This window comes from Oncorhynchus nerka, linkage group LG12, assembly GCF_034236695.1.
Source record: "Oncorhynchus nerka isolate Pitt River linkage group LG12, Oner_Uvic_2.0, whole genome shotgun sequence".
In the NCBI taxonomy this organism is placed as follows: domain Eukaryota; kingdom Metazoa; phylum Chordata; class Actinopteri; order Salmoniformes; family Salmonidae; genus Oncorhynchus; species Oncorhynchus nerka.
Window position 1 is genome coordinate 52,337,759 of NC_088407.1, and position 18,559 is coordinate 52,356,317.

At 42.3% G+C, this 18,559-nt stretch overlaps 1 protein-coding gene across 2 annotated transcripts in view; it reads right to left on the minus strand.

Annotated features, from left to right (window-relative positions):
- spata17 (spermatogenesis associated 17) overlaps window positions 1-18,559 on the minus strand; it is a 55,629-nt gene that overhangs the window by 22,516 nt on the left and 14,554 nt on the right. For both annotated transcript variants that reach the window (XM_029675123.1, XM_029675122.1), the window contains exons 8-9: window positions 12,898-13,046; window positions 3,048-3,183 (exon numbers count right to left, since the gene is read on the minus strand). In XM_029675123.1, coding sequence (XP_029530983.1) covers window positions 3,048-3,183; window positions 12,898-13,046 — 285 coding nt within the window. The remainder of the gene's footprint in view (window positions 1-3,047; window positions 3,184-12,897; window positions 13,047-18,559) is intronic.

An 18,559-nucleotide genomic window follows, 5' to 3' on the forward strand; every position in this document is an offset into this window, starting at 1 on the left:
TTGCTTGCTCTCTGGGGTTTCAGGCTTGGTTTCTGTATAAGCACTGCTAACTTAAAAAGGGGTTTCTAAATCAATTTGATTGATTATCCGTGAGAAAAAAAAAATCCCTTTTTTTAAGCCTATTAATTGATGGAAGTACCAGTCGTGTGTAAATACATTTGGCCGGTCATGCTTATTGGTCTATGGGTTCATTTGCATAATTTAGTGGAATTATATTGGCGTGTGTATATTCGTTATGTATCGTATTTATCACAAACGCACAGCATACAGGTCCAGAGCCTTTGAGTTGATAATCTGTCAGACAGCGCTTTTAAAAGCCCAATCACTGCGCAACAATTCAAAATGCAATCGTGTGTTAAAAAAAAGTTTGGACGGCCACGATTAAAAAAAGAGCTACGATTTCTAGGCCTATTTCTCAACTGGTAGCCTAATTGAAGCACGCTTCCCATTCACCATTCAAACGCATAGGCAATGGAAGGAAGGCTTCATCAGTACGTCACACACCAATTTGCAATGAGCTGGAGGCAGAATGCATTTTGAAAACATATACCGTAGCTACTTAATTGTTTGAAACCTGAATGTTTTACTACATATTGTGAAGCATGTTTTATGTTGCTTCAAAGTAGCCTAGTCAAAGTCCGACCATATCCGTGGAGGCAATTATAACCAGTAGCCTCTCTCTCAACTTCTATTGGTTATCAAATCAAATTCAAATGTATTCAAATCAAATGTATTTATATAGCCCTTCGTACATCAGCTGATATCTCAAAGTGCTGTACAGAAACTCAGCCTAAAACCCCAAACAGAAAGCAGGTGTTGAAGCACGTTGGCTAGGAAAAACTTCCTAGAAAGGACAAAACCTAGGAAGAAACCTAGAGAGGAACCAGGCTATGAGGGGTGGCCAGTACTCTTCTGGCTGTGCCGGGTGGAAGGGCGGTTCGTTGCTCCAGAACCTTTCCGTTCACCTTCACACTCCTGGGCCAGACTACACTCAATCATATGACCCACTGAAGAGATGAGTCTTCAGTAAAGACTTAAAGGTTGAGACCGAGTTTGCGTCTCTGACATGGGTAGGCAGACCATTCCATAAAAATGGAACTCTATAGGAGAAAGCCCTGCCTCCAGCTGTTTGCTTAGAAATTCTAAGGACAATTAGGAGGCCTGTGTCTTGTGACCGTAGCATACGTGTAGGTAGGACCAAATCAGAGAGATAGGTAGGAGCAAGCCCATGTAATGCTTTGTAGGTTAGCAGTAAAACCTTGAAATCAGCCCTTGCCTCGATAGGAAGCCAGTGTAGGGAGGCTAGCACTGTAGGTTCTAGTCAGGATTCTAGCAGCCGTATTTAGCACTAACTGAAGTTTATTTAGTGCTTTATCCGGGTAGCCGTAAAGTAGAGCATTGCAGTAGTCTAATCTAGAAGTAACAAAAGCATGGATTCATTTTTCTGCATCATTTTTGGAAAGTTTCACATTTTTGCAATGTTACGTAGATGGAAAAAAAGCTGTCCTTGAAACAGTCTTGATATGTTCGTCAAAAGAGAGATCAGAGATCAACTTTCCTTCAGTGTCCAGTAGCCAAAAGGCACACTCCTAGTCATATTAGCAATCCATAGTTCTTGCATCTTCAGATTTCCCCTCTTTCTAAATTTCTCATTTCGACAATGGTGTTTTCCGGCTAAATGTATTATGAAACAAACATTCGGGCGTAGCCTACGGTATGGTGCGCATTGCTGCGCTTATAATGTGAAGAAATAATCCTTTTGCAACATTTTAAGCTAAATGTTCTGATCTGTTGCATCAGAATCATTGCTTTTTAACTTTGTTATTTACTGTAGCCTGTTTCTATTGGTTGTACGCATTTGGGATCGATTGTTCCACAAATGTCCCAGAGTCTGTTTGGTATAGGCCATTTTTTCTCGACAAGCTGACCAATATAATAGGTTAACTTTTCTAGTATGGGGGATAGTAGATTAATATAGGCTTGGGATTTGCTGTTCGTTACTCATCTTGTTGGCTGAGGAAAAGTAAATGTGGAAAGTGAATCTAACATCATCAAAGTGCACATTGGAATTCGGTAAGAAGGACATACATAGTTGCATCCTAGACTTGCATGTTCTGTTAATATGAATTACCATAATCTACATGTGATTGTGATTTCTGTCACTCTGAGCAGCGTGGGTAGACGCCCTAATCAGGTTACGCACCCAATGCATTATGGGTCCGGTAAATTTCTTGATTGTCTGGTAAATTAAAATGCTGCCGGTCAAATGTCCGGCGCAACATTTTCATGACGGAAACCCTGCTTGACACATCTCAACACAAACATCCCCCTAGCAAAGTGTCCAGTGTTGCTGAGACACGCGACATATCCTGCCCCTGCCGTCAGCGGCGGGAGACCCTGTGGCGTGCCGCCTTGTTTATCTCATTCTGGGCAAAGTGTTCTCTCATTTGCCTCGTTTCCAGGCAATTGGTGTGTGTGTGTGTGTGTGTGTGTGTGTGTGTGTGTGCGCTGCGGGGCTGTGGCTGCTGGGAACAGAGCTAATAAAAAACCCTGATCCATGAAAGGCCTTGAGCAAAGACACACTCAATTACCTAATGCCTGGGGCCGGGGGCCGACCACACTGCTGCTGCCACAGCCCACTCATTTACGTATGCATCCCCGCAGGTGTGTGTGTGTGTGTGTGGGGGGGGTGGAATTTGACTGTGGCCAGGGTGATTGTGTGTGTGTGTGTGGTGTGCGTGCGTGCGTGCGCATTTGCGCGTGAGAGAGTGCATGGATTTATTAAATTGCTGTCAGGTTTGACAAATGTGTATAGCTGAAGTTGGGAGGTTGTGTTAGAGTGCTCTCCATGTGTAAAAGCGAGTGTTGTTTCTTAAACTGAGGCTGTGTGTTGAACGGACTCATATCTCAAATAACAACATAGTCAAAAAGATAGCGGTATGTTCAACAACAAAAAAGGTTGACTTGAATCATTCACAGAGGATGATGTGAGAGGAACAGGAATTCCCAGCGGGAAAACACACGCACAAAGAAAACAACATGGGTACCTGTTTCCCCTGCAGGTTCTCCTGGTGTTCCTCTCTGAAGTGTTTGGTCCCGTAGGGGACAGGCTGGAAGGAAGAGGAGGTGTGGAGCATCCTCTCATAACTCCTGTTCTGATGGGCCTTAGAGAACGGCTGGAACCTGGAGAGAAGGAGAGGAGAGGACCTATGAAGTCTCAGGTCAACAACGTCGACAGTAATGTCATGAGGTATCTACTTGTTTCGATAGAATCCAGTGCACCTTCAAGAAAATATACAGTCCGATCTCTGTAAACCGAAGCCCCATCTCTAAGACAATTCCTAGACACAACATTCAGTATGGGCCTCCGATTCGATCCCGCCTCCCTCCATCCCTCCCTTCATGATGGCAGGCTCCTCTCTTCATCTCCATCCCAGTCTGATATTACATGAATGCCTGCTGGTCCAGTCTAACGATGCAGGCCTTGTCTCATGTCTCTCTGCTTTTGACCACACAGTGGAAATGACCCAGGAAACACACCATCACTACTCCCTTTGAACACACACAGACACACACACACGTCTGATTTCCATCCAAATTCCCCCCACACACTCAAAGAGCCTCTACAGCAGGGGTGGGCAATTCCAGTCCTCGGGGGCCTGATTGGTGTCAGAGTTTTGCCCCAGCTAACACACCTGACCCCAATAATCACCTAATCATGATCTTCAGTTTAGAATGCAATTTGATGAATGAGCTGGGTTTGCTAGGGATGGAGAAAAAGTGGGACACCAAATCAGGCCCCCGAGGACTGGAGTTGCCCACCCCTGCTCTATAGTGTGTGTTTCTGCAGACTTTTTGTCTGCAGCGCTTATCACTACATATAAGAGTTAGGTGTGTGTGTGGTTGTTTTTCGTTGTTTGCTGGTGTTCAGGGTAAATCGCTATTGCTGAGGAGGAAAGCCAGCTGTTAATTTCCGTCAGGTTGATTTTGTAAATTACACCCTAGACACATTGCTTGGGGGAATATGTATCCTGTGCACTAGGTGTGTGTGTGTGTGGGGGGGTCAACTTGAGTACATCACTAAACAAACAAACAAACAAAAAAGCTACCTAGGCGCCACCCAGCTAGCACATAACATTCTGAGAATCATATGTTTCTTAGAGCTTGGTGAGAGTGTGGTTGTCCTATGGTTATTTTGCAAACATCTTTCCCACAAAGTTCTAGGAATCGTGCAGGATACCCAGCTAGCACATAACCATCTGAGAACCAATTTGAGGTGGTTTCAGTAATTCAGCATATCGTTTCATACAGGTTTCCTCATGGTTCTGTTTAAAGTAATGTTCTCAGAACACTTTCCATTAAAAGAAAACATTAGTAACGTTCAAATAACGTTATAAGACTGTTATTTGAAAAACATAGACATTCTGTTATCAGCACCAACAAACTCTCTATAGCCTCTATCTTGTTAAGTTTGTTCAGGTGTGTGCTTGTTGAGTGCTTGTTTCCTTTGAAATGGGGTCTGTTTGAATCGACTAAAACGAACAGCTTTGTATGATTTAAAAAAAAACATGGTATGCTAGACCCATCCTTTACAAACTCTCATAGTCTCACGTCAGAATTAGATTGTCACATCTGCCGCCGCTCCCCCTCTCTGGTGCTCGAGGTTGCCAGGCTGCTCATCATTACGCACACCTGTCACCATCATTACGCGCGCCAGTGCTTCATTGGACTCACCTGGACTCCATCACGTCATCGATTGCCTCCCCTCTATTTGTCACTCCCTCAGTTTCATTCCCATATCTGAATTGATGCTGTTTTGTTTCTCTTGTCCAGACACTGTTCTTGTTTAGTTTCATGTCTATTTATTATTAAATCCTCACCCTATACTTGCTTCCCTTCTCCCAGCGTCTGTAGTTACGGAATTGTTACAGAATGCAGACACCACAATTGGAAGCATCAGGGAGTTTTTTTTTTTTTTTTGAGATGTTGGGTCCCGCTGCCGAAGCAACCGGGGATGCCTCAGCTGGCTTGTCAGGCTCCCATGCCTCAGCTGGCTTGTCAGGCTCCCATGCCTCAGCTGGCTCGAGAGGCTCATAAGCCTCGGTTGGCTCGACAGGCTCCCACGTCACGCCTAGGTTGGCTCGACAGGCTCCCACGTCACCCCTCAGCCGACGTCTAATCATTACACACACCTGTCACCATGGTTAGTCGCACCAGCGCTTCACCGGACTCACCTGGACTCCATTACTCACTGTTGCCCCTATAGGTCAGTTTCCACATCATCTTCCGACGTCCTCAGACATGGATGGACACCAAATACTGACTTTTATTACAGGTGACCTGCCTGCCATCCTGGTGGCGCAGTGTACTAATTCTATGGATAAAGAGCAGAAGTTCAAAGGTTTGAATCTCACTGACGAAGTGCCAGAATAAAAAAATTAATTGGGTTTGCATGATTAATACCTAAGCAAATTAATTTCCAAGTGTCCTATCTGAGCTCAAAGCAGTTAACCTAAACTAACAATTTTATTCAACATTTTACTGAAAAATGTTCCCAGGGAACCATAGTAAAACGTTCTTAGAACCTCCCTGCAACCTAAAAATGTATGTTCCTAGAACAGGCAAAATAATCACTTCCGTTCTCAGAATGTTTAAAAACGTTACCGGTCAGGAAACTTATGGCTTCGTTCCCAGAACCAATGGGAAACCAAAATCTTACGTTCCCACAACTGTCAAGGAACCAAATGTGCTAGCTGGGTTTGTATTAAAACCCTACTTGTTGAGTTGGCGTATGTATAGTAGCGTTCGCGTATGTATAGTGGGCTCAAAAGTGGCACAGCGGTCTAAGGCACTGTATCTCAGTGCTAGAGGCGTCACTACAGACCCTGGTTCGATTCCAGTCTGTATCACAACCGGCTGTGATTGGGAGTCCCATAGGGCGGCGCACAATTGGCCCAGCGTCATCCAGGTTAGGGTTTGGCCGGGGTAGGCCGTCATTGTAAATAAGAATTTGTTCTTAAATGGCTTGCCTAGTTAAATGAAATAGCACTTACATTAACATCTCAGGCTGTGTGGAAATTGTGTTTGCCAATAATATAATGCATGTAGCAAATAAATAATCAGCATCTATCACTAGTCTGATGTATTCAAGAGCTAGTGAAGTCATTTCCTACTATACATAGTTATAGAGAGAGGGACGTGTACACCACACAAGGTGGCATGACAAACCTGGAATTGGTCAGTTTAAGAGATGGTCCTGCATGGCGCCCACGCACGCGCACACACACGTCTACACACAAACACAAACAAGGCGGCAAAGACACTCTATGGCCACCAGAGACCCTACAAGACAGATTACCCAGCAGTCCGAGCTAATGTGCACATGGGAGGGACATCAGCGGCGTGATATTAATGTGGCCCCAATGTCCCAGGCTGCACTGGGCCCGGGCATGCCTCGCCTCGCCGGCTGGTTCCACTCACAGCTCTTATTGCCTCCCGATTGCCTTTTAATAGGCTAGTTTTTATTCATTCAGGGCTATTAAGGAAAGTTTGACTCCTCACCAGGGATCTTTGGGCTGAGGCCGAGCTGCCGGGCCCGGTGACAACACACATACACATTTACACACACACAGGCACACACACATGGGCATATGAGCACAGACGCTGCCACCAAAAACCATGAGGGGGTGAGGAGAGAGAGAGAGAGAGAGAGAGAGAGAGAGAGAGAGAGGGGGGGAGCAGGGGGAGGTTGTTGAGTTGATCAGTCTCCCGTGTCCGTGTGTGACTACATAAGCTGTGTTGTTTCAGTCAACTGAGACAGATGTGTGTGAGTGCGTGCGTGCGTGCGTGCGTGTGTGCAGACTGTGCTGTTTAAGTCAACTGAGACAGACGTGTGTGTGTGTGTGTGAGTGCGTGCAGACTGTGTTGTTTCAGTCAACTGAGACTGATAATGTGCCTGTTAAACCTGGACTCTCAGATGCTTTAGGCTGTGTGTGACCAGGGTACGGAAGGACTGCATCACTTTCTTTCTCACATCTCCAGTCTCTTTGTCTTCTCTGGGTCTAGGCAGAGCTCACTTGTCCTGGCTTGTATTCAGTAGTCTTCATTTGGTAACATCCTGTTCAATAAGTGGCCATATGTATACACTTCCATCTGAGCATGTACTGAAGACAATGACCCACTAGCATTAGTGAAGATTTTTTTTGTGTCATGAATCTTGTTCTGGAGGAGGCTCTGCAGAGTGGTCACTAGCTTAAATTCATCAAAAAAGTTAGCTCATAACAGTGAACCTTTTCTGTGGGAAACATAGGGCAATTCTAGGTATTGTGGCATATTTTGGTTAAACTATCCCCAATTCAATGGAATTGCAAACCCTCTGCATGCACAGTGCATTCTTCCATCACATGTGCAGTGCACTCTTCCATCACATGTACAGCTGATTCTCAAGATCTCGCACACTAATGAGATGCTATTGAGCCCACACTACTACACTGTCTGAGCCAAGGACTACATGCTTTCTGGTAAGTTTTGATTACAATACTGGGTGGGGTGAATATATTTTATATGACCTACATTCTTTTTTGTTAACTAGTAAATAGTAGCTTACAGCAAAGTGTGTTTAAATCATTTTTAACTTAACAATTTCTGCTAGTTAGTTTTTGCTACCATGTGGGTTTTAGCTTGTGTCACGTTCTGACCTTTATTTCCTTTCTTTTGTATTTATTTAGTATGGTCAGGGCGTGAGTTGGGTGGGCAGTCTATGTTTGTTTTTCTAGGTTTTGGGTATTTCTATGTTTCGGCCTAGTATGGTTCTCAATCAGAGGCAGGTGTCATTAGTTGTCTCTGCTTGAGAATCATACTTAGGTAGCCTGGGTTTCATTCTGTGTGTTTGTGGGTGATTGTTCCTGTCTCTGTCTTTGCACCAGATAGGACTGTTTAGGTTTTCCATGTTTATTGTTTTGTAGTGTTCATGTGTACATTTACCTATTAAAAGAACCATGGACACTTACCATGCCACATATTGGTCCTCCGATCCTTCTCGCCTCTCCTCTTCGGAAGAAGAGGAGGAAATCCCTGACAGCTTGCTTGAGCCTGTTAACTGAGGAGTGTTAATTCACCTGTTTCCATACATGTTTCATTTTAACACATTTATCTCACAAAGGAGTTGTTAGATTAAACTGCTTAACTATTTATCTGTACATGAAATTGTATTTTATATTTTTTTTAACTAATTTTTTCTAATATTTACAGGAAAATGCCACGGGCACTATCTGATGTGTGAAGACATTTCACTGCAGCTAATGTAGAAGGAAAAGCTGTGTACTTTTGCAAATACTATGCCAAATCATATGTGAAGAATGCAACAAAGATGCAGAATCATCTGGCCGAGTGCCTAAAGTTCCCTCAGCGCTCACAACAAGCAACCTCTGACAAAAGTCCCTCTACTTCTAATTCGGGGTGAAAATTATGAATCAGACACCTTATCGATAGCAACAGCTCATGGTCCTCCTGGAATCAGAAGTTTTTTTTGACTCAATGGAGGAACGTAGTCAGAGAAATGCTGACGAATGTCTTACTCGAGCTGTGTATGCAGCTGGTTCACATCTGATGCTCACAGGCAATGTGTATTGGAAAAGATTTCTGAATGTTCTTCGCCCAGCATACACCCCTCCAACCAGACATGCTTTATCTACTCATTTGCTGGATGCAGAGTTCAACAGAGTTCAAGTGAATGTCAAGCAAATCATAGAGAAAGCAGATAGTATTGTAATCATCTCTGATGGGTGGTCAAATGTTTGTGGGCAATGAATAATTAACTATATCATCTCCACCCCTCAACCTGTATTCTACAAGAGCACAGACACACCGGTCTCTTCAATGCAGATGAGCTGAAGGCCCAAGTATGTTGGCAAGAGCATCCTGTTTGGTGTAGAGATCAACAAGGTCTATGGTGTCATCACTACCGTGTTTCGCCACCTTGGCCTAGATGAGGGCAAGGTTCTTGGCAGTCTGGCGAAGTACACTTCCAAGCAAGGGCTTTGGGATGGAGATGCAATATGGCAGTCGTGCCAACATATCTCATCAGCCACCTGGTAGCTCCAACTCCAAAAAGTTCTGGGACACTGAAGTCCATGGAGAACAAGAGCACCTCCTCCCAGCTGCCCACTGCACTGAGGCTAGGTAACACGGTCACCACCGATAAATCCATGATTATCGAAAACTTCAACAAGCATTTCTCAATGGCTGGCCATGCCTTCCGCCTGGCTACTCCAACCTCGGCCAACAGCTCCACCCCCCCCCCCCCCCCCGCAGCTACTCGCCCACGCCTCTCCAGGTTCTCCTTTACCCAAATCCAGATAGCAGATGTTCTGAAGGAGCGGCAAAACCTGGACCCGTACAAATCAGCTGGGCTTGACAATCTGGACCCTTTATTTCTGAAACTATCCGCCGCCATTGTCGCAACCCCTATTACCAGCCTGTTCAACCTCTCTTTCATATCGTCTGAGATCCCCAAGGACTGGAAAGCTGCCGCAGTCATCCCCCTCTTCAAAGGGGGAGACACCCTGGACCCAAACTGTTACAGACCTATATCCATCCTGCCCTGCCTATCTAAGGTCTTCGAAAGCCAAGTCAACAAACAGGTCACTGATCATCTCGAATCCCACCGTACCTTCTCCGCTGTGCAATCTGGTTTCCGAACCGGTCACGGGTGCACCTCAGCCACGCTCAGGGTACTAAACGATATCATAACCGCCATCGATAAAAGACAGTACTGTGCAGCCGTCTTCATCGACCTTGCCAAGGCTTTCGACTCGGTCAATCACCATATTCTTATCGGCAGACTCAGTAGCCTCGGTTTTTCGGATGACTGCCTTGCCTGGTTCACCAATTACTTTGCAGACAGAGTTCAGTGTGTCAAATCGGAGGGCATGCTGTCCGGTCCTCTGGAAGTCTCTATGGGGGTGCCACAGGGTTCAATCCTCGGGCCGACTCTTTTTTTCTGTATATATCAATGATGTTGCTCTTGCTGCGGGCGATTCCCTGATCCACCTCTATGCAGACGACACCATTCTTGGCCCGTCCTTGGACACTGTGCTATCTAACCTCCAAACGAGCTTCAATGCCATACAACACTCCTCCCTCCAACTGCTCTTAAACGCTAGTAAAACCAAATGCATGCTTTTCAACCGTTCGCTACCTGCACCCGCACGCCTGACCAGCATCACCACCCTGGATGGTTCCAACCTTGAATATGTGGACATCTATAAGTACCTAGGTGTCTGGCTAGACTGTAAACTCTCCTTCCAGACTCATATCAAACATCTCCAATCGAAAATCAAATCAAGAGTCAGCTTTCTATTCCGCAACAAAGCCTCCTTCACTCACGCCGCCAAACTTACCCTAGTAAAACTGACTATCCTACCGATCCTCGACTTCGGCGATGTCATCTACAAAATTGCTTCCAACACTCTACTCAGCAAACTGGATGCAGTTTATCACAGTGCCATCCGTTTTGTCACTAAAGCACCTTATACCACCCACCACCGCGACTTGTACGCTCTAGTCGGCTGGCCCTCGCTACATAATCGTCGCCAGACCCACTGGCTCCAGGTCATCTACAAGTCCATGCTAGGTAAAGTTCCGCCTTATCTCAGTTCACTGGTCACGATGGCAACACCCATCCGTAGCACGCGCTCCAGCAGGTGTATCTCACTGATCATCCCTAAAGCCAACACCTCATTTGGCCGCCTTTCGTTCCAGTTCTCTGCTGCCTGTGACTGGAACGAATTGCAAAAATCGCTTTTAAAAGAGACTTTTATCTCCCTCACCAACTTCAAACATAAATAGCCCACCCATTTTTACCTACCTCATCCCCATACTGTTTTTATTTATTTACTTTTCTGCTCTTTTGCACACCAATATCTCTACCTGTACATGACCATCTGATCATTTATCACTCCAGTGTTAATCTGCAAAATTGTAATTATTCGCCTACCTCATGCCTTTTGCACACAATGTATATAGACCTTTTTTTCTTCCTATTGTGTTATTGACTTGTTAATTGTTTACTCCATGTGTAACTCTGTGTTGTCTGCTCACACTGCTATGCTTTATCTTGATCAGGTCGCAGTTGCAAATGAGAACTTGTTCTCAACTAGCCTACCTGGTTAAATAAAGGTGAAATAAAAAAATAAAAATAAAAGAAGGGACTTTGTGGATCTGAGGCTCTTTCCCCTGTTGCCTCCATCCTCCAAATCCCACCAACATCAGCCGCATCAGAGCGCAACTGGTCCTTGTTTGGGAACACACACACCCAAGCACGCAACAGGCTGAGCAATAGGTTTGAAAAATTGGTGGCCATCTGGGCAAATTTGAGGCTTTTTGAGTCTGACAACGAGCCATCCTCAACAAGGTTGGAGAGTGACAGTGAAGATGAGGCCTCAGAGTCTGATGTTCAAGAGGTGGACATTGAGGAGGTCCAGGGAGAAGACATTGAAGCCTCAGAGGAAGATAACCAAAGCTTTAGTTTCTAGACTATCATATTACAGATGTATGTTGAAAACGTTTTTGGGAGATGTGATGGATCATTGGGGATCATTCAATATTCCCTTTCTTTTGTTGTTCAGTGAAATCATCCCATATGAAGAGTCTACTCATTTAATTAAAGTTCAATTCGTAAACTAAATAGTTTTTGGAAGGATTTAATCATTTGCAATTATGCCTACTTATGATAAGGTTTATGTTTGTCTCCATATGATATAGTAAATATATATAAAAAAACATCTACATTTAAATGGTATTAATATTAATTTGCATATATTTCCGTTAATTCCCACGGAAAGTTTCCACCTCTGAATATTCCCCAAAATGTGCAACCCTAACCCTAACATTAACCACACTGCTAACCCTAATGCCCAACCCTAACCTTAAATTAAGACCAAAAAGCACACACATTTTTACAATATAGCCAATTTTGACTAAAAGGGGAAATCGCTCAGTACTGTAACAGTGTTCTCTTCAGATGTGAAGTTGTCACCTCAGCCACTTTAACCCCACCCCCCCAAAACCATCATCATCACGCTACACTGGAGAGTCTGATAACTCATTAGAGACACATTCAACTGGAAAGGGAGAGAGAGTGGGGGTGACAAGGAGGGTACCCAGGCAAATTCAGTGTGGTCCCTTGAAATGTCTAGTTGAAATGAGTGTGGGTGTTGGCGGCTGGTGGATCAAACAGGGGGTTAATGGCGTTTCTCTTTGCCCACGAACAGACGCACACACAGACAGATACACATACACGCACACGCTCGCACACACATACCGAGAATAATCGGATTCCCACATGAACTATCTGTGGTGTTTCTGTGTGCATAGTGTGTGTGTAGGATCAGGCATTTATATGTGTGCGTGTGTGTGTTTGTGTGTGTGCGTGTGTGTGTGTGTGTGTGTGTGCGCTGTGGTAATGGGGTTGTGTATGAATATAGTCTGAATATAACAAAGTGAGCTGGTAATTAAACTACAGAGTTAAACAGCCATTCTAGTCTAAAGTGGGGTGATGATAATCCCCTGTTATACTGTGATTATGTTCTGTTGTGGAAGGAATGTGTTCTGATGTTTCAGATGTTGCTGTTGCTGTAGTGCTGCCGTTGCTGTAGTCCTGCTGTTGCTGTAGTGCTGCCGTTGCTGTAGTCCTGCTGTTGCTGTAGTGCTGCAGTTGTACTGTCAGTCTCCCCAAAAGGCTCAGGTGTGAGCCACACACACACACACAGGAGGTGGATGAAGTCCATTATCCACACACACACACACACTGTAAATCCCTTTTTCATGTGATGAAAAGTACCATATAACTGCTATCCATTACGACAAAAGGCTGCATCTGTGTTCGTGTGTACTTACATGGTCTCCATGGTGTGGTTCCTCCATTCTCCAGAGCGTAGCTGGTCCTGGGCCTGCTCCAGGTCAGAGATGGAGGTCTGGACTCTCAGAGATGGCTCGAGACCACGCTGTCTCTGAGCCCACACCTCCGCTGGCCCACGGAACGGACCCTAACACACAGGGGAAAGATGGGAAGCCATTATACAGACACTAGCGGGCATGACAAATACATCCCCAACATTCAAAACATTTTCCATTGATCAAACATGCTGTACTGTAAGTCAGAAGCCCTGCAGTGGTCTTTCCCGGTTTTCATCTGTTTGATATCACGTCTTAATCAGAGGCAAGTTTGTCTCTAGTCTCTCCCTCATTCTCTCCCTTTTCTCTGCATCTTTCTCCATCTCTTTCCCTCTATCCCTCTTTCTATTTCTCCAACTCTTTCTATCATTCTCTTTCTTTCTTTCTCCTCTCTCTCTGATCCGTCCCCCCACAGGTAGTTATGGCTTAGCCAATTTATTCTAATTCCTTCATCTAATTAGTAACTTTCCTTAGTCTTGGACTAGTTTAGTAACTTTCCTTGGTTACTAAAGCTTAGTAACTTTCCTTAGTCTACAGTAACTTTCTTTAGTTTAGTAACTATCTGTAGTCTACAGTATCTTTCCTTAGTAATTTAACTTTCCTTAGTCTACAGTAACTTTCCTTAATCTACAGTAACTTTCCTTAGTTTAGTTTACTAACTTTCCTTAGTCTATTTAAGCAACTTTCCTTAGTGTAGTTAAGTAGCTTTCTTTAGTTTGGCTAAGTAACTTTCCTTTGTGTAGTTTAGTAACTTTCCTTTGTGTAGTTAAGTAGCTTTCTTTATCCTAGTTAAGTAACTTTCCTTTGTGTAGTTTAGTAACTTTCCTTCGTCTAGTTAAGTAACTTTCCTTTGTGTAGTTTAGTAACTTTCCTTCGTCTAGTTAAGTAACTTTCCTTTGTATAGTTTAGTAACTTTCCTTCGTCTAGTTAAGTAACTTTCCTTTGTGTAGTTTAGTAACTTTCCTTCGTCTAGTTAAGTAACTTTCCTTTGTGTAGTTTAGTAACTTTCCTTCGTCTAGTTAAGTAACTTTCCTTTGTGTAGTTTAGTAACTTTCCTTCGTCTAGTTAAGTAACTTTCCTTTGTGTAGTTTAGTAACTTTCCTTCGTCTAGTTAAGTAACTTTCCTTCGTCTAGTTAAGTAACTTTCCTTTGTGTAGTTTAGTAACTTTCCTTCGTCTAGTTAAGTAACTTTCTTTAGTTTGGTTAAGTACCTTTTCTTTGTGTAGTTAAGTAACTTTCCTCAGTCTAGTTTAGTAACTTCCCCTTGTCTCCACTAACTTCCCTTAGTCCTGTAACTTCTCTCAATGTGGTTGTGCTGTTCGGTAGCTGTTGTTTAGTGGAGTGACCTTCAGCTTTTGTTGCTGTTGGTTGGTTGGGGAGAGTAGCTAGCAGGGAGCCCCTGTCCTTGGTCCTATCACCACAGGATCAGCACCCTGGCCTGACCAGACCCAAACACTTCCCAAACAACCACCTCCACCTATCCATCACCACTGATGTTATCACACTGGGGACAGGCCTGGACTCACACTACTGGAGAACACACACACCAAGAACACTGGGAAACACAGGGAGGGAAAGAAAGAGGAAGAGAGGGAGCGAGAGGGAGGGAGGGAGAGGAAGAGAGGGAGGGAGAGAAGTGGAGAGAAAAGGGGGACAATGAGACAAAGGGAGAGACTGGGAAAGATAAAGGGAAGGAGAGAAGAAGGAAGGGAGATAGAGAGGTTGGTAGAGGCAGTGGTAGGAAGTAATAGAAAGAGCGTGAGGGGGGAGGAGAAAGAGGGAGAGATAAAGAGAGGGATGAGGCGGAGGGAGGAGAGGAAATGGGGGTGAACCCTGTCCTTAGTGAGGGTAAAACACAGATAAATAATGTAGGCTCATCTCATCCATGGAGCAGTGTTAGACATCCCAGCCTTCTATAATGAATTCCTGTTAGTAAGAGCCAGATGGAGCCGGAGCAGGGTGTGTATAAGAGAGAGTGTGTGCGTGCATGTCTCTATGTATATGCGTGTGTGTGTGTGTGTGTGTGTGTGTGTGTGTGTGTGTGTGTGTGTGTGTGTGTGCACCATCTCAGTGCCCGGGGTGAGGGACTCTGGGCTAATAAAAAGAGATGATCCACGCCTCATTTCTGCTCACTTATGTTTTACATTAATAGAAACCAATAATAGGAACCAGTTACCATAAAAGCCTTGGACCGTAAATAACACAAATGGCAAACGCTTCTCATCAAATCTTTCTCACAGCTGGACGAGATGACACGCCGGAATCCAGGGGTACTTAAAGAATTCTTCATCAAGGCTGTTTTAAATGGCGGAGTATTCCCTGGCGGAGGCCTGGTTTGATAGGCTCACTTTAATAGCGGCAGCTTGGGCTGACAGGACCTGCTGATCTGCCTGGATCGGAGGGTCTAAACGTCTTCCAGTGGCCCCGCGAGAGACACGCCGCCATGTTTTAATGATATCATTCTTTTTTAAGGGGAGTTTAAAGAATCATCTCACGGCACCACGCGCCCCCTTTCATCATCCTCACCAGGGGGAGAGCTCCTCCAATAATTTCTATGACACTTTGTTATCCCCATCTCTGGAGCCTGATTGGACCAGTCAGAGGAAGTGAGTGAACACATCTGTTTCCTCTAAGAGGCCTGAGACTTTACAGATATACTGCTATACTAGTAGTAGTAGTACTGTTACTAAGTTCCTAGTAAGTCTTCTATACTAATACTGTTACTACTTCTATACAGATTTTGCCAGAGATAATTTTTTTGGTTGAGAAGTTTGCATATAACAGATTTATCAAATATCTTAACAAGGAAAGTCTGATATACAAACATCAGTATCGCTTCAGAAAATCTCACTCTCCCCTACATGGCTGTTACTTACTTCATTGACGAAATACAAGAGGCAAATGACCGCAAAGATCATACATTAGATTTTTGTTATATATATTCATTTCATAATTCAGACAGCTACGTCACCCATATTCAAGAACAAGTTACTAATACGATTACTATACTGCTACTAAGTTACTAATACGATTACTATACTGCTACTAAGTTACTAATACGCGTAATATACTGCTACAAAGTTACTAATATGATCACTACACTGATACTAATACTGTTACTGCTAAGATTGCTATAACAGTACTAATGCTGTTACTAATAAGACTGATATACTGGTAGTAATACTGTTACTAGTAAGACTGCTATACTGCTACTAAGTTACTAATACGATTACTATACTGCTACTAATACTGTTACTGCTAAGATTGCTATAACAGTACTGATACCGTTACTAATAAGACTGATATACTGATACTAAAACTGTTACGACTAAGACTGATATACTGATACTAATACTGTTACTAGTAAGAATGATATACTGGCACGAATACTGTTACTAGTAAGACTGATATACTGGTACTAATACTGTTACTAATAAGAATGATATACTGGTACTAAGATACTAATACAAGTACTATACTGGTACCATACTGCTATTAATCTAACTAGTGTTTTGCTCGTTACTGCTATACTGTTAGTATAATGATACTAATAAGACAACTATACTGGTACTATACTTGTACTATAACAATATTAATAAGACAAATATACTGGTACTATACTGGTACAATACTGGTGCTATAATGATACTAATAAGACAACTATACTGGTACTATATGGGTACTATAATGATACTAACAAGACAACTATACTGGTACTATACTGGTACTAATACTGTTACTAGTAAGACTGACATACTGGTACTAATACTGTTACTAGTAAGACTGCTATACTGCTACTAAGTTACTAATACGATTACTATACTGCTACTAATACTGTTACTGCTAAGATTGCTACAACAGTACTAATAATGTTACTAATTAGAACGATATACTGATACTAATATTGTTACTAATAAGACTGATATACTGGTACTAATAGTGTTACTAGTAAGACTGATATACTGGTACTAATACTGTTACTAGCAAGACTGATATACTGGTACTAATACTGTTACTAATAAGAATGATATACTGGTACTAATAATGTTACTAATAAGACTGCTATACTGATACTAAGATACTAAAACGATTACTATACTGGTACCAATACTGTTATTCATCTAACTAGTGTTTTGCTCGTTACTGCTATACTGTTACTATAACGATACGAATAAGACAACTATACTGGTACTATACTTGTTCTATAACGATACTAATAAGACAACTATACTGGTACTATACTGGTACAATACTGGTGCTATAATGGTACTAATAGGTCAACAATACTGGTACTATAATGATACTAATAAGACAACTATACCGGTACTATATACTGGTACTATAATGATACTAATAAGACACCTTTACTGGAACTATACTGGTACTATACTGGTACTATAATGATACTAATAAGACAACTATACTGGTACTATAATGATACTAATAAGACAGCTATACCGGCACTATACTGGTACTATAATGGTACTAATAAGACAGCTATACTGGTACTATACTGATACTAATACTGTTACTAGTAAGACTGATATACTAGTACTAATAATGTTACTAGTAAGACTGCTATACTGCTACTAAGTTACTAATACGATTACTATACTGCTACTAAGTTACTAATCCGATTACTATACTGCCTCTAATACTGTTTCTGCTAAGATTGCTATAACAGTACTAATAATGTTACTAATAAGACTGATATACTGGTACTAATACTGTTACTAGTAAGAATGATATACTGGTACTAATACTGTTACTAGTAAGACTGATATACTGGTACTAATACTGTTACTAATAAGAATGATATACTGGTACTAATACTGTTACTTGTAAGACTGATATACTACTACTAAGTTACTAATACGATTACTATACTGCAACTAAGTTACTAATACGATTACTATACTGCTACTAAGTTACTAATACGCTTACTATACTGCTACTAAGTTACTAATATGATTACTATACTGCTACTAAGTTACTAATACGATCACTATACTGCTACTAATACTGTTACTGCTAAGATTGCTATGACAGTACTAATACTGTTACTAATAAGACTGATATACTGATACTAATATTGTTACTAATAAGACTGATATACTGGTACTAATACTGTTACTAGTAAGAATGATATACTGGTACTAATACTGTTATTAGTAAGACTGATATACTGGTACTAATACTGTTACTAGTAAGACTGATATACTGCTACTAAGTTACTAATATGATTACTATACTGCTACTAAGTTACTAATACGATTACTATACTGCTACTAATACTGTTAGCGCTAAGATTGCTATAACAGTACTTATACTGTTACTAATAAGACTGATATACTGATACTAATATTGTTACTAATAAGACTGATATACTGGTACTAATACTGTTACTAGTAAGAATGATATACTGGTACTAATACTGTTATTAGTAAGACTGATATACTGGTAGTAATACTGTTACTAGTAAGACTGATATACTGGTACTAATACTGTTACTAATAAGAATGATATACTGGTACTAATAATGTTACTAGTAAGACTGCTATACTGATACTAAGATACTAATATGATTACTATACTGGTACCACTA